General features: G+C 31.7%; 2 protein-coding genes across 2 annotated transcripts; both read left to right on the forward strand.

Annotated features, from left to right (window-relative positions):
- The first annotated feature begins 438 nt into the window (after nt 1-438).
- On the forward strand, nt 439-3,534 carry LOC112498251 (disease resistance protein RPV1-like). The gene is made up of 2 exons (XM_025098509.2): nt 439-936; nt 2,198-3,534. The coding sequence occupies exons 1-2, from the start codon at nt 464-466 to the stop codon at nt 3,336-3,338; spliced, it is 1,614 nt and encodes a 537-aa protein (XP_024954277.2). The 5' UTR covers nt 439-463; the 3' UTR covers nt 3,339-3,534.
- A 1,329-nt stretch (nt 3,535-4,863) lies between these two features.
- On the forward strand, nt 4,864-8,981 carry LOC127900736 (disease resistance-like protein DSC1). Its single transcript, XM_052435938.1, has 3 exons — nt 4,864-5,082; nt 7,175-8,200; nt 8,442-8,981. The coding sequence occupies exons 1-3, from the start codon at nt 4,864-4,866 to the stop codon at nt 8,979-8,981; spliced, it is 1,785 nt and encodes a 594-aa protein (XP_052291898.1).
- The last annotated feature ends 3,837 nt before the right edge of the window (nt 8,982-12,818 follow it).

Below are 12,818 nucleotides of genomic sequence, written 5' to 3' on the forward strand. Positions count from 1 at the left end.
AATAAAAATATAATAATTCAACAATTCTTCATTATAACAAAATATCATAGTCCAACTATCTCTTAAAAATAAGCAACTAGACTAATCCCAATCCTCATATATAATTCGCATTCAACCACAACCACTAACCCTCTACTAGATAATATTTTATACTAATTAAATAGAATAACTAATACAAATAAAACTAAAATATAAATAAAATAACGTAATGACCGTATCAAATTGACTTAAGTTAGACGTAGTGTAAACACATAATATAAAGAAACAAATAACAGTCTGCTACTTTCAACTAATTAAAGTCAATATCTCTTAAAATGAGATATTATGTGTTTAAGCTAAGTCTAACCTACATCAATTCTAAAGCGCATATATATATATATGCACACACACTTTAGTGACACATTCTACTATTTTCACATCCCATATTTTTATCTGATCAAAATCTCTCGTCTATTGAACTGCTATGGCTTCTTCTTCTTCTTCTCATCCTCGAAACAATAAATATGATGTTTTCCTTAGTTTCAAAGGAGAGGACACCCGTGATAACTTTACTAGCCATCTCTATTCAGCTTTGTCTCAAAAAGGTATTGAAACTTTCATTGACAACGATCTAAAGAGAGGAGATGAAATTTCACAGTCTCTTGTGGATGCAATTGAAGCATCAAGCATCTCAATTATTATTTTCTCAGAAAGCTATGCTTCCTCAAGTTGGTGTCTCGATGAACTTTTGAGGATCCTGGAATGCAAGACCAATTACGGACAGATTGTGATACCGGTCTTCTATCGCGTGGATCCGTCACATGTGAGAAAGCAAAGTGGGAATTTTGGGGATTCATTTTCGAAACTGGAAGAACAATTTCCAGACAGGATGCAAACTTGGAGGATTGCATTGACGGAAGCAGCCAATCTTTCTGGCTTTGATTCTCATGTCGTTAGGTAACAATAATTCTCTCTCCCCCCCTCTCTCTATATATATGGTCTTACTAAGTTACATCATCAGTAACTTATAGTAAACGTCACTCATGAGCTCTCAAGTGTTGAAATTGATTAAAAAAAAAAAAAGGAAGAGTCAAATGGGAACACATTGATTGCATTCAAATTGGTGGCTGGACTTTGACAAGGAAAATGCCAATTTTGAACCGCATGATAAATTTGTCAAAAAGCAAGAAAGTTGTTGCCGACTTGTTAGATTTTTTGGTGTGATAGTTTGGCTATAAATTGGAATGTCATTTGATGAGAAATTAGTAGCAATGAGCTTCGGCATTGCTCAAGAAAATAGACATGAAATGTTGGCTATGGAGAGAAGCAATCCAAATTGAGAGGAGAGAAATATTCTTAAGTATGTAGTTATATTGAAGGAGCATTTGGCTCCTCAATATGGGTATTACGGGTTTGCTTTGTTAAGGGATATTTCTCAGGATTATGTATTTGGGGCTTGGGTGAGAGAAATTTATTTTTGAGAGTGGTTGTAATAATTTTCCACATAGTGAATATTTTTCTCTGGTTGTCTCTCGACAACGGCCGTGGTTTTTCTCTAGATTTAAAGTTTTCCACGTAAATCTTGTGTTGTGTGATTGGTGTATTCTCCATTTAATTTTTCTGTTAATTTGTTGCTTGATAAATTGCTTGGAGTGATCTTGGGAGGAAGCTCAATTTCCTAACACCAAGTGTCTTACATGCTGCCATATTCTTCAATTAGGTGACTGCTTATGGGCTGTACTATTATGCGGTAGCTTGCCTGTATATATTTGTCTAATTCTAGTACATTAACTGAGATATTAATTAATTATTATCAATAATTAATTTAATAGAACAAATAAATAATTCTAATATCATTTTTCCATTAATATCAGGTCGTTGCCTTGGATATTTTAAGACAAAATAATCAAAACTCTTTTTTTTTTGTGGATTTGAATCATTTTCCTCACATGTTTCAAAATCTATCAGTGGAGTGATTTACTGCACCAGTGATAAATTCATGAATAAAGTAACAATTTTTCAAAACAAGTTGGGAAACTGATTAATTTATTAAAATAAGATGGGGTTTCTTCATGTTACTATGTTTTGTTTGATTAAGTTACAGCAACTTTAACCTCTGCGTAAAATTAGCTAACACTGCATGGACACAACTGAAAACATATTCTATTAATTTGTATCCTTTTCAAATACTTGAACTTATTCTATTATTTTCTGCTAGGCCTGAATCTCATCTAATTGAGGAAATCGCCAATGAAGTTTTGGAGAGGGTAGATGATACATTTCAAAGCGAAAGCAAAGACCTGGTTGGAGTAGAATCTCGCATTAAAGAAATTGAAGCATTATTAGGCACTGGGTCGACGGATGTTTACAAATTAGGGATTTGGGGCATTGGTGGTATAGGCCAAACAACAATCGCTGCTGCTATTTTTAACAAAATCTCAAGACATTTTGAAGGTTCTTACTTTGCTCATAATGTTAGAGATGCAGATCAAACCGGTCGATTACCTCACTTGCGACAGGAGCTTCTTTCTGCATTATTAGGTGGTGAAAATGTGAAGAACATTCCAAATACTGGGCTCAACTTTCAAAGTAAAAGGCTTTCTCGCAGGAAGGTTCTAATAGTTTTTGATGATGTGAATCATCTAAGACAAATAGAATTCTTAATTGAACATCTTGATTGGTTTGCATCTGGGAGTCGAATAATAATAACAACAAGAGATAAACAAGTTCTATCAAGTTGTTGGGTCAATCAAATATACCAGGTGAAGGAATTAGGAGGTGTTGATGCACTTAAGCTTTTTAGCCGATTTGCTTTTGGAAGAGACCATCTTGAAGCAAGTTATGTAGAACCGACGAAGGAGATAGTAAAATATGCTCAGGGAGTTCCATTGGTTCTTAAAGTTTTGGGTTCGTTTCTATTCAAAAGGAGAAAAGAGGAATGGGAAAGTGCAATACGGAAATTAGAAAACGTTCCCCACATAGAGATCCAGGCAGCTATAAAAATAAGTTTTGATGGTTTGGATGACCATGAGCAGAATATTTTTTTGGATATTGCATGTTTCTTGAAAGAAGAGCGTAGAGATCAAGTATTAAGTTTTCTAGATGCCTGTGGCTTCTTTGCAGAAATAGGATTACGCGTTCTTATCGATAAGTCTCTAATAACGATATCACACTCCAACACAATAACAATGCATGACTTGCTACAAGATATGGGAAGAGAAATTATCCGAAAAGAATCAATCCATTATCCAGGACAGCGTAGTCGATTGTGGTATCACAAGGATATTTATGAAGTTCTGACAAAAAATATGGTGAGCAACAACAGGTTCTCAATTCTATCTTTTTCATGTCAGATTTAGATTAGTTTTTTGTCTAATTCTTTTCTTTTTGAGTAAAAGTAGAACTAATACGGTTTAGAATTAATGGAAGAATGAATATAAAGGAAAATCTGTAAAAAAAAATGATTTAGTTAAATCGGTAATGTACCCCGCTTAGTTCTTACTTTTTTTTATGTTAGATTGAGATTAGTATTTATTGTTCACAAAGGTTACTATTTTATTTGGGTGCTTGTAGAAAGAAACTTAAAAACAAAAACTTTCTAAAAGCATCGATGAGAGAGGAAGTCACAAGATATTAAACGATATTTGAGTGCTTCCAAATTGGATTTTTTTTTTTTGAATATGGTTCAATTTAATTGATATATTTATAATTAGTATTCAATTGGGAATTATGCTCAATTATTATATAATTGAGAAGGGAAGGAGGAGTCCCAGCTTAATTTGGGTAGGCCTAGAAGCCTGGGAGTTTCTTTCAATCGATAAGTTGGTGAAAATGTTAACGTGAGTATAAGTAGACAAATACTTGCATGTATATTAAATGTATGCACTCCCACCCTAAATTAAATGTATGCTGTTAGGCTTAAACCGGTGACCTCTTGCATCTGCTGCAAGAGTTAAGCCACTTGAACTATCTTTTAGGAATAAATTAACCATTATCCATGTTTATTAATTCTTTTAGCCACGTTAAAAATCTATAGAAAATTAGGGAGTTTTTCAGATTTGCTCTCCCGTAGACAATTAATTTCCTCACTTTTAATAAACATTCTACTAATAATTTTTCGTACTTTCAGCAATAATATTTTTTACATCATTATATAATCTCTTTACTTTTAAGATCCTGTAACTAAATAAGCAATTAATTGGAGGCTTGATTGAGTGATCTTAAAGTAGAGTTATTTGACAAGTCAATTGATTTGAAGTAGTAGGAGCTAAAAAAAATCCTGTAACTAATAATAAAATTTTCAAAAATTAATGTCCAGTGATGGGGTTATAATGGCATGGCATCATGCAAATAAAGCATATATGTAATATTATGTTGGGGTTATAATTTAGATTAAATTTTCAAAAAATCAAAGTTTGATGGGGGTTATGGTTGCATGGCAACCTGTAAATAAAAATAATTTGTTGGGATGTTGTAAGGTAATATTACAATTTGGACATTAAACATTTTCTTTAATTTTTCTATTCTATATTTGCTAGTAGCTCAACAGAAACTAATAGCAATATAATATTTATTTTTGAAAGAGAAAATAGATAGATTCACTAATTAACAAAAATTAAAACTGGATGCTAGTAAATGTCATGTCCATTTGTAGGTAAACTTTCGTAAATGGCATGTCAATTCATAGTTTATTTGTTTAATACTACTAATATACTTGTATCATTTTGTTTATTTGTAACAATAAATATATATTTGAATTATATAAATTGGATTTTAACTTATTGCTTTTTTATTAATTATTAGGGGACTGAAAAAATTGAGGGCATCTGCTTGGATATGTCTAAAGTGAAAGAAATTTATTTAAATCCTAATACTTTCACAAAGATGCGTAAATTGAGATTTTTGAAATTCTATAGCTCATCAATCAACGGAGAGAACAAATGTAAGATATCTGATTTCCAAGGTCCTGGATTTGCTGAATTGAGATACCTTCACTGGCATGGATATCCATTGAAATCATTGCCTTCAAATATTCATTTGGAAAAACTTGTTTTACTTGAAATGCCTCATAGCAATATTCAACAACTTTGGAAAGGTGTCCAGGTATGTATACATTCGTATCTTGATATAAGAGGACATTTAAGAGTTCATTTCTTTTTAACACAATTTAACACCAAATCCTAGAATTTATCTAATTGCTTATATTAATACTGATACGATTCCATTTTAAATTTAAAAAATAAGGGAAAAGAATAGTGAGCCCCCTAACATTTGTGAAAAGGGACATAAAACCCCTTAACGTTTCAAAAAAACACATAACCCCCTTTTTTTAGTAAATTTCATTTATTTTATAATAAATTTATTTTTAATTTATAATTACTATTATGTCTCTATAAAAAATAAATCAATATATTGAATTAAGACAATGAGCCCCCAATTTTTACTTCCTATTTGCCCAATCTATCTTTCATCTATATATAAGTTTATTTAATATCTCATTTTGGCCTATTTGTTCTAGAAGAAAATAAATTTAATTTTATTTATTATTCATCATTTTTTTATCATCTTATCATTGGAAAGAGTATAGTCATAATATAGAGTGAATAATTTGGGTAAAAGATACTTACATTTTAATTTTAAGTTTTAAATAAAAAAATTATTGATTTCATTATACACATCATTGATGCCATGTCATAGTTTAATAAACTGATTTATTTATTATAGGTACATAATTGTAATTGTAAATTAAAAATAAATTTACCATTAAAACAAATGAAAATTATTAACAAAAATGAGGGTTATATGTCTTTTTTGAAACATTAAGGAGTTTTATGTCTATTTTCACAAATGTTAGGGGGCTCATTGTCCTTTTCCCAAAAAATAAATATGGAAATATGATTAATTTTCCCTCGTATCTCTCCTTTTCTTATTTTTTCTTCCCCTTCACGGACTCTCCATCGTAGAGTGTGAGATTTGAGAACACCATTAACATACCCTAGAAGTGGGATTTATAATCTAATTAATCAATTTTACAAAGAATATATGCTTAAAGGTGAAAGTTTTTCTACTTGCCATGTTTTTACTGCAAATGGAAAAATAATGATATGTTAGGAGAAAAGGATGAACAAGTTTCAAGTTAGGCTCATTGTCTTTCAGAAATAATAATTTTCTTAAAAATAGCTGTCTATACAAGTACTCATCTTAAACTTTGAAATGTGTAGCTCCAATTCAAAATCTAAACTTTTGTTATCGAATATTGCTTAAAATTAGGGGGCTCTACCCAACCCACCCCTTAATATTATGATTGGTAAATTAAGGGTTAGGCATGAGCTGGGCCCACTACAGGTTTGGGCTGGGTTTGGACCGAGTTTAGGTTTTTACTTATTTTTTCAGAATTTTTTAAAAATTGTTATAAATATGAAATTAGTTAATAATAGTTAAGTTGTTATAATTAATAATAAATTAAAGGAAATAAATATTTCAAAATAAAATAATAAATAAATAAAATAAAGTAAGTAAAAGTTTAAAGATTTAATTTTTTAATACTGAATTTTGTAATTCAAGCACTCTTTTAACTAATTAACATTTAAAACAGAGTTTAATATTATAATTTTAAGTTTTTTGATTCACTATTGATAATAAATTAAGAATTTAAGCTCACTTTTTTATTTTTCATTATTTTACAAATTTAAATTTATTAATCTAATTTATAATTTTTTTTTAAAAATAGAGAGCTTGGGTTTGGCCCGAACTTTTTTTTCTAAACCCTTGTCTAGACCCTCATGTGCAAAGTTTGGACCAAAGCCCATGGTAATGGGCCGAATTAGCCCGGTCTTTTTTGTCGTCTCTACTTGATATAAATGCAATGTCAAAGAACGAAAGATTTAAATAACAGAAGATGAAACTCATTTTTATTGACTTCAAATGGCTCTAATGCAAATTTATACATAATGTTCAATGATTAAAAAGCAAGTAATCAATCGTCATAAATCAGAGATTCATCTTTTAAATATATAATTCATAGTGACTATGATTTCTTACCGTATATATCCATATTATAATGACAATGATTCTTGCCATATATACATAAACATGTTGCTCTTGATAGCCAAATATATATTCTTTTCAAGTAATGATGTTTACTATCATACATGCTAATTAATGATTTTTCTTGGCCTGTGTTATGTCGGAGTAGCATCGTGGTAAGTTAAAGCAGAAAATCATTGGAGCCTGCAATATTTTTACTAAAACTCCAAACCCCTCGTTTGTTCCACCTCTGAACAAGCTTGTTATGCTCGACCTAAGCGGCTGCAAAAGCCTAAAAAGTCTTCCAGCTGAAATTAGTAATTTGGAATCTCTTAAAAAGCTTAATCTTTCGGGCTGTTCAAAACTGAAGAGGCTTCCAGAGTTCTCATCAGCTGGTAATATAGAAGAGATATGGTTAGATGGAACTGCAATTGAAGAACTGCCCCCCTCCATCGGTTGTCTCTCTCGGTTGTTAAACTTATACCTCAGCGGTTGTAAAAGGCTTAAGAGTCTCCCAAGCAGCATATGTAAGTTGAAATCTCTAAAAGTTCTTAATCTCGATGGTTGCTCAAATATTCAGAAATTGCCCCATGAACTTGGAAATTTAGAAGCTTTGAATAGTTTGTACGCTAAAGGAATTGCTACAACAGAAGTGCCGTCATCCGTTGTCCGTTTGAACAATAAGCTTTATGAATTAAGCTCGGATAGAAGCAGGAGGGGTGATAAGCAGATGGGTTTATTATTGCCTATCACATTATCTATAGATGGCTTGCACATGACTGATCTAACGTGTTTATATCTAACTGATTGTGGCATCACGGAGTTACCTGAAAGTCTAGGTCAGTTATGCTCGCTAGTAGAATTGGATCTAGAGAAAAACAATTTTAAGAGCATGCCAGAAAGCATCATACAACTTTCTAATTTGAAGTATCTCAATATAAGTTATTGTGAGAGGCTTCAATCCTTATCGAAACTTCCATGCAATCTGGAATGGTTGTTTGCACATCAATGCACAGCACTGGAATCATTACCATCATCAGGTTTATTCTCAATAATTTATGAATCTTCTACGCAGCATTTTGACCTGAGCGGTAATTTTAAATTGGACCGGAAAGAGGTCAGAGGAATTTTCGAAGATGCTCTGCAAGATATTCAGCTTATGGCGGCTGCACGTTGGAAAAAAGTACGAGAGGAGGTGTGCCTTTAATTAATTATCTGTCTCCTTCTAATCTGTACAACGTTAGCTTTTTTTTCTCTTTAAATTAATTAAGGTAACAACTAATATTTGTTTTAAATAAAATATGATTTTTTTAGTTTTACAGGGTTATTTCCTGGAAATGTGTGGCTATATCATCCTTTTTTTTTCTCTTTTAAATTAATTAACGTTAACAATTGACATTTGTTTTAAATCTTATATGATTTTTTCGGTTTTACAGGGTTATTTCCTGGAAAAGTGTGGTTATGTCATTTTTCCTGGGAATGAAATTCCGAAGTGTTTTAAGTTTCAAAGTGTGGGATCTTCTTCTTCTATAACCTTGGAGATGCCAACACCGCTACCAGGTTGCTTTAGCAATAAAAACAGAGTCCTGGGTTTTACATTTAGCGCTATCGTAGCATTTGGGGAACATCGTGTAGATTATTGTGACGGTTGGTTTGAATTCTTCTGTGAACTCCAAGTCAAATCCCAGGAATGTCAGCGGCATCATGTCTTGGAGAGATGCGATATTGCGCTAATTAGATATGTAGAGTCAGATCACTTAGTTTTGGGGTACTACTTGTTCGGTGATGAGGATTTGAATGGTTTCCGTGAATACAATTGCGTTACGGAGGCAGTGGCAGTCCAATTCTATTTTCAGCATCTTGCTTCTTCTCACAGTTTGGAGCGTTGCGGGGTGAAGGTGAAAAAATGCGGGTTCCATTTATTGTCCGCCCCAGATTCAGCGGAAGAGGAACAATATGCGGCCCCAAACCATTGAAATATTGAGAGGTTGTTTGTTAAATGTTCGAAATCTGAAATTTTATTAATTTCAGATATTTTCTAAAATTTACTTGTTTATTTTTTGAAGCTTATGTCTGATTTTCAGACATTCACATCTGAATAGAAAAAGTAAACTTTTATGACTTTTATATGAGAAAATGTCTGAACGACAAGTAAATTTTATATTCCAAAAATATCTCTATAAAATAACTTATTTTCTAAACTATAAAATCTAATCCTCTTTTTTTGCTTTAATTTACAAGGACATAAATGTTAAATAAATAAATTTAAGATTTTTTAACTGTAAAAACAAATAAGATGCCACATATATTCAGATATTAAGAAAAGAAAAATAAACATGTCATTTAGATTTTCGTATTCAGACCCATTCAGACTTGAGAAAAATTCAGATTTATTTGGATTTCAGGCAAAAAAGCAAACGCTGCCTAAGTCTTGAACACATCTATCGCCATTGGAGCTGCTACTAGTTTTTAGTAAGTAGCTAAGCTAGCATTTGTTTTTTTAATCTAAAATCTGAATGGGTCTGAATACTAATATCTAAATAAAATATATTTTTTAATATCTAAATATAAGTGACATCTTGTTTATTTTTATAAATATGATTATCTGACATTTATGTCCTTGTAAATCAAAACAAAGAAAAATTAATTTTATGGTGTACAAAATAAGTATATTTTATAAAAATACTTTTGAAAGATAGTATTTACTTCTCATTCAAAAATTTTCCCATTCATACACAAATCACAAAAATTTACTTTTTTTAATTCATATGTAAATGTCAAAAAATCATGTATAAGTTACAAAAAATAGACAAATTAAAAAAAAAGATTTGAAATGAATTAAATTCTAGACTTCAGAATTTAACAGAAAAATCCCTAAATTAATTAATCTTCCTATATTATATAAGCCTTAGTTTTCAACTTTTCTCTCAAGTCTTGGCTGAATGTTTTAACCATCAAATCTGAACCTGGATAGTTAAATAACCTCAATAATTTTTTGAAAATGTAATAATCTTGTTTTTAATTGGTATGTTAATATTGTATGTTAGAATTGAGGAAAAGGGATTGGAGATCATTTTTCATACTTCGGTACCTTGTAAGGCAACCCAAAAGGTTTGGAAACTCACTCAATTAACAGAAACACTCAAGGAAATTGCTGACGAGGATGTATTGAGCACTTTGTATAGAATGATTAGGCTAAGGGCAAATAAGAGACTAAAACTGGAATGCTAGTGGTTATTTTTTTAGGTGATTTGGAATGTAAGAAACGATTTCTTATTCAAAGTAAAGAAGGAAAATCTTTAGACATGTAGGGTCCATCTTATTTTAGTGGACTAAAATGCCCAAAGTCTAAATAGGTTTGCTTGGTTTGTAATTATTACTAAACTTTGGACTTAGATGAAATTTACCATGAAATTGAGGTTTTGAAAACGTGGCTATATAAATAAGAATAAATGGAGGCGGCAGCAGCTTTTTACGGAGAAGAAAAAGTCCACAGAGAGAAGAGAGAACAATGACGCAATATTATATTTAAGGGGTTAGATTTCAATTTTTGATTGAACAATCAGAAGACCAAATTAACTCTGTTTTCTTCTAAATTTTGAAGGTAAGTTTCTGGTATCGCCCTCTACAATCCTATTGGTCTTGATTTTTATTTTATCCTCTTGTTGGCTGTTATTTTAGATATCCACTTATTAAAGAGACAGTTATTAGACTGTTACTATAACTTAAGAATATTGAGATTCTTGATATTATTAGTCTCTAGTATTATTTAGAGAAGAACTTGTGCTGTATATCGAACTACGGTCCTGTGATTTTTCCCGCTTTGAGTTTTTCACGTAAAAATCTGTGTCTTTTGTGTTTTTTTTTTTTTGGATTGCGTTGGTTTATTTTTCTTCCTATTTATTTGTGGTACACATACTATTTTTATCATAAAAAGAGGGAAGGAGTTTTGTTTCTGCTTAATTTACAGCTGCTTGTGTGAGTTCCTTTCCCAACAAGATACTTGTTGCTAAGGCCAAAGTTGTAGTGGGTGCTTATCAAAGAATAAGGAAAATTCTCAGATGCTTGTCTCTAATGTCGAAACTATAGTTGGATGCTTATCAAATAATCTAATTACTAGCTTCTACACCCGCTGGAGGATTAGTAGAGTTTGGCTCAGAAAATGTGGAGTCCTTCCCCAAGTGGATATGTTTAGATAAATATGGATGCAGCTACCAGTTTCCAAAGACAAACTTTAGGTTTGGGGGCTGTTATTCGAGATGCAAATGCGAATGTTATTGTAGCTACCTCAAGCCTTCAACATTTCATAGAGATATACTTAATGTAGAGACAGAAGCAATGGATTGGAGTTTGCAGATTGCTAGGTAAACAGGGTTGACATCACTGGTTGTTGAATCAAATTTCACAAGAGGTGGTTAATTTTGTTGACAATAGGTAGGGTTATGTAGGAAGCATATAAGGTAGAATAAATTTAGAATTCTAGATTTATAATTTTCCTTATTAAAATAATCTAAATGGTAGGACGATTGACATCTTTCCTTTTATTTGCGCTAATCATTGCCAATGCTCATGGGTCTGAATTTGAACAGAGTGATCGGTTGGGCAAGTTAAGAACTAGGTTACAGAGATTGGTTCCAATTAGCACCCCATGTTGTTCATTTGAGCAAGGCACAAGGTAGGATGCTGAGATTAGTTCTAACTGGTCTGAATCAGGCATTCTACTTGGGCAAGGTACAAGGCAGGATGCCGAGATTCATTCCAACTGATCCAAACTTGGTACACCATGTTGCTCAGTTGGGCAAGGCACAAGCTAGAATGCTTAAATTGGTTCCAATTGAGTCGAACCAGGCACCCCATGCTGTTCACTTGGGTAAGGCACTAGGTAGGATGCTTAGATTGGTTCCAACTAGTCTAAATTAGGCATCCAATGCTCTCCACTTGAGAAAGACACAAGGCAAGATGCTAAGATTGGTTCTAACTAGTCCGAATCAGTGCCACATGTGTTCAATTGGGCAAGGTCCAAACTCATTGGTTAAGACCTGAGCCTTGAGTATCAAGATAATGACTGTCGAGTTCTCATATCATGTTATGAATGAACTCCTCAAAGGAGTTCAAATTAGTATTATGATTGTTTAAGTACAATATTAATATTATGTTTTCTTAGCAAATTTTGGCAATAGAATATTTTTATTTATATTATTTATTCCTTTTGGTGATTAATGAAATTTGTAGCTTCTCCTTGAATTTTTGTCATTGAGGTCCCTTTTGCTTAAAATGTGTTTTTTGGTTAACCCAAAAATTCATGCATATAAAATCATATACTATATTGTGATTGTGTTATTGATTATAAAATATATTTAATTTTTAACATTCTAAGAAAAAAAGGAATTCTAGATTTTAAGTCAATTTAGTATTTGGTATTTTATTAGCAATTGTCTTGTTGTATTAAGTTTATTTGAGTCGTATTTGTGATTCCAGTGTAATTAGGTTTTCCTATTAGAGAAGGACTAGGATTAAGTTAACTACTAGTATATATAGGCTTGATATTCATAGATTATTGAAACACCTTCAAGTTTTTGATAAAAAATAGTTTAAATTATTCCCTTTGGGTTTATCTTTGTCGTTAATTTGATGTTTTCTCTTTTTAAGAGTTATTCTATCTTGAGTTTCAAGAATATACGTTAGAACAACATCTAGTATCGCTTCTACACTATGTCAAGTGGTATAAGAGCCTTTCTCTATGCCAAGTAGAGCTTTCTTGACTATCAATCACCCTCCATACACAAATCTTTTCTCCATCATCCATTAACTCC

This window comes from Citrus sinensis, chromosome 3 (genome assembly GCF_022201045.2).
Source record: "Citrus sinensis cultivar Valencia sweet orange chromosome 3, DVS_A1.0, whole genome shotgun sequence".
NCBI classification, from domain to species: Eukaryota; Viridiplantae; Streptophyta; class Magnoliopsida; order Sapindales; family Rutaceae; genus Citrus; species Citrus sinensis.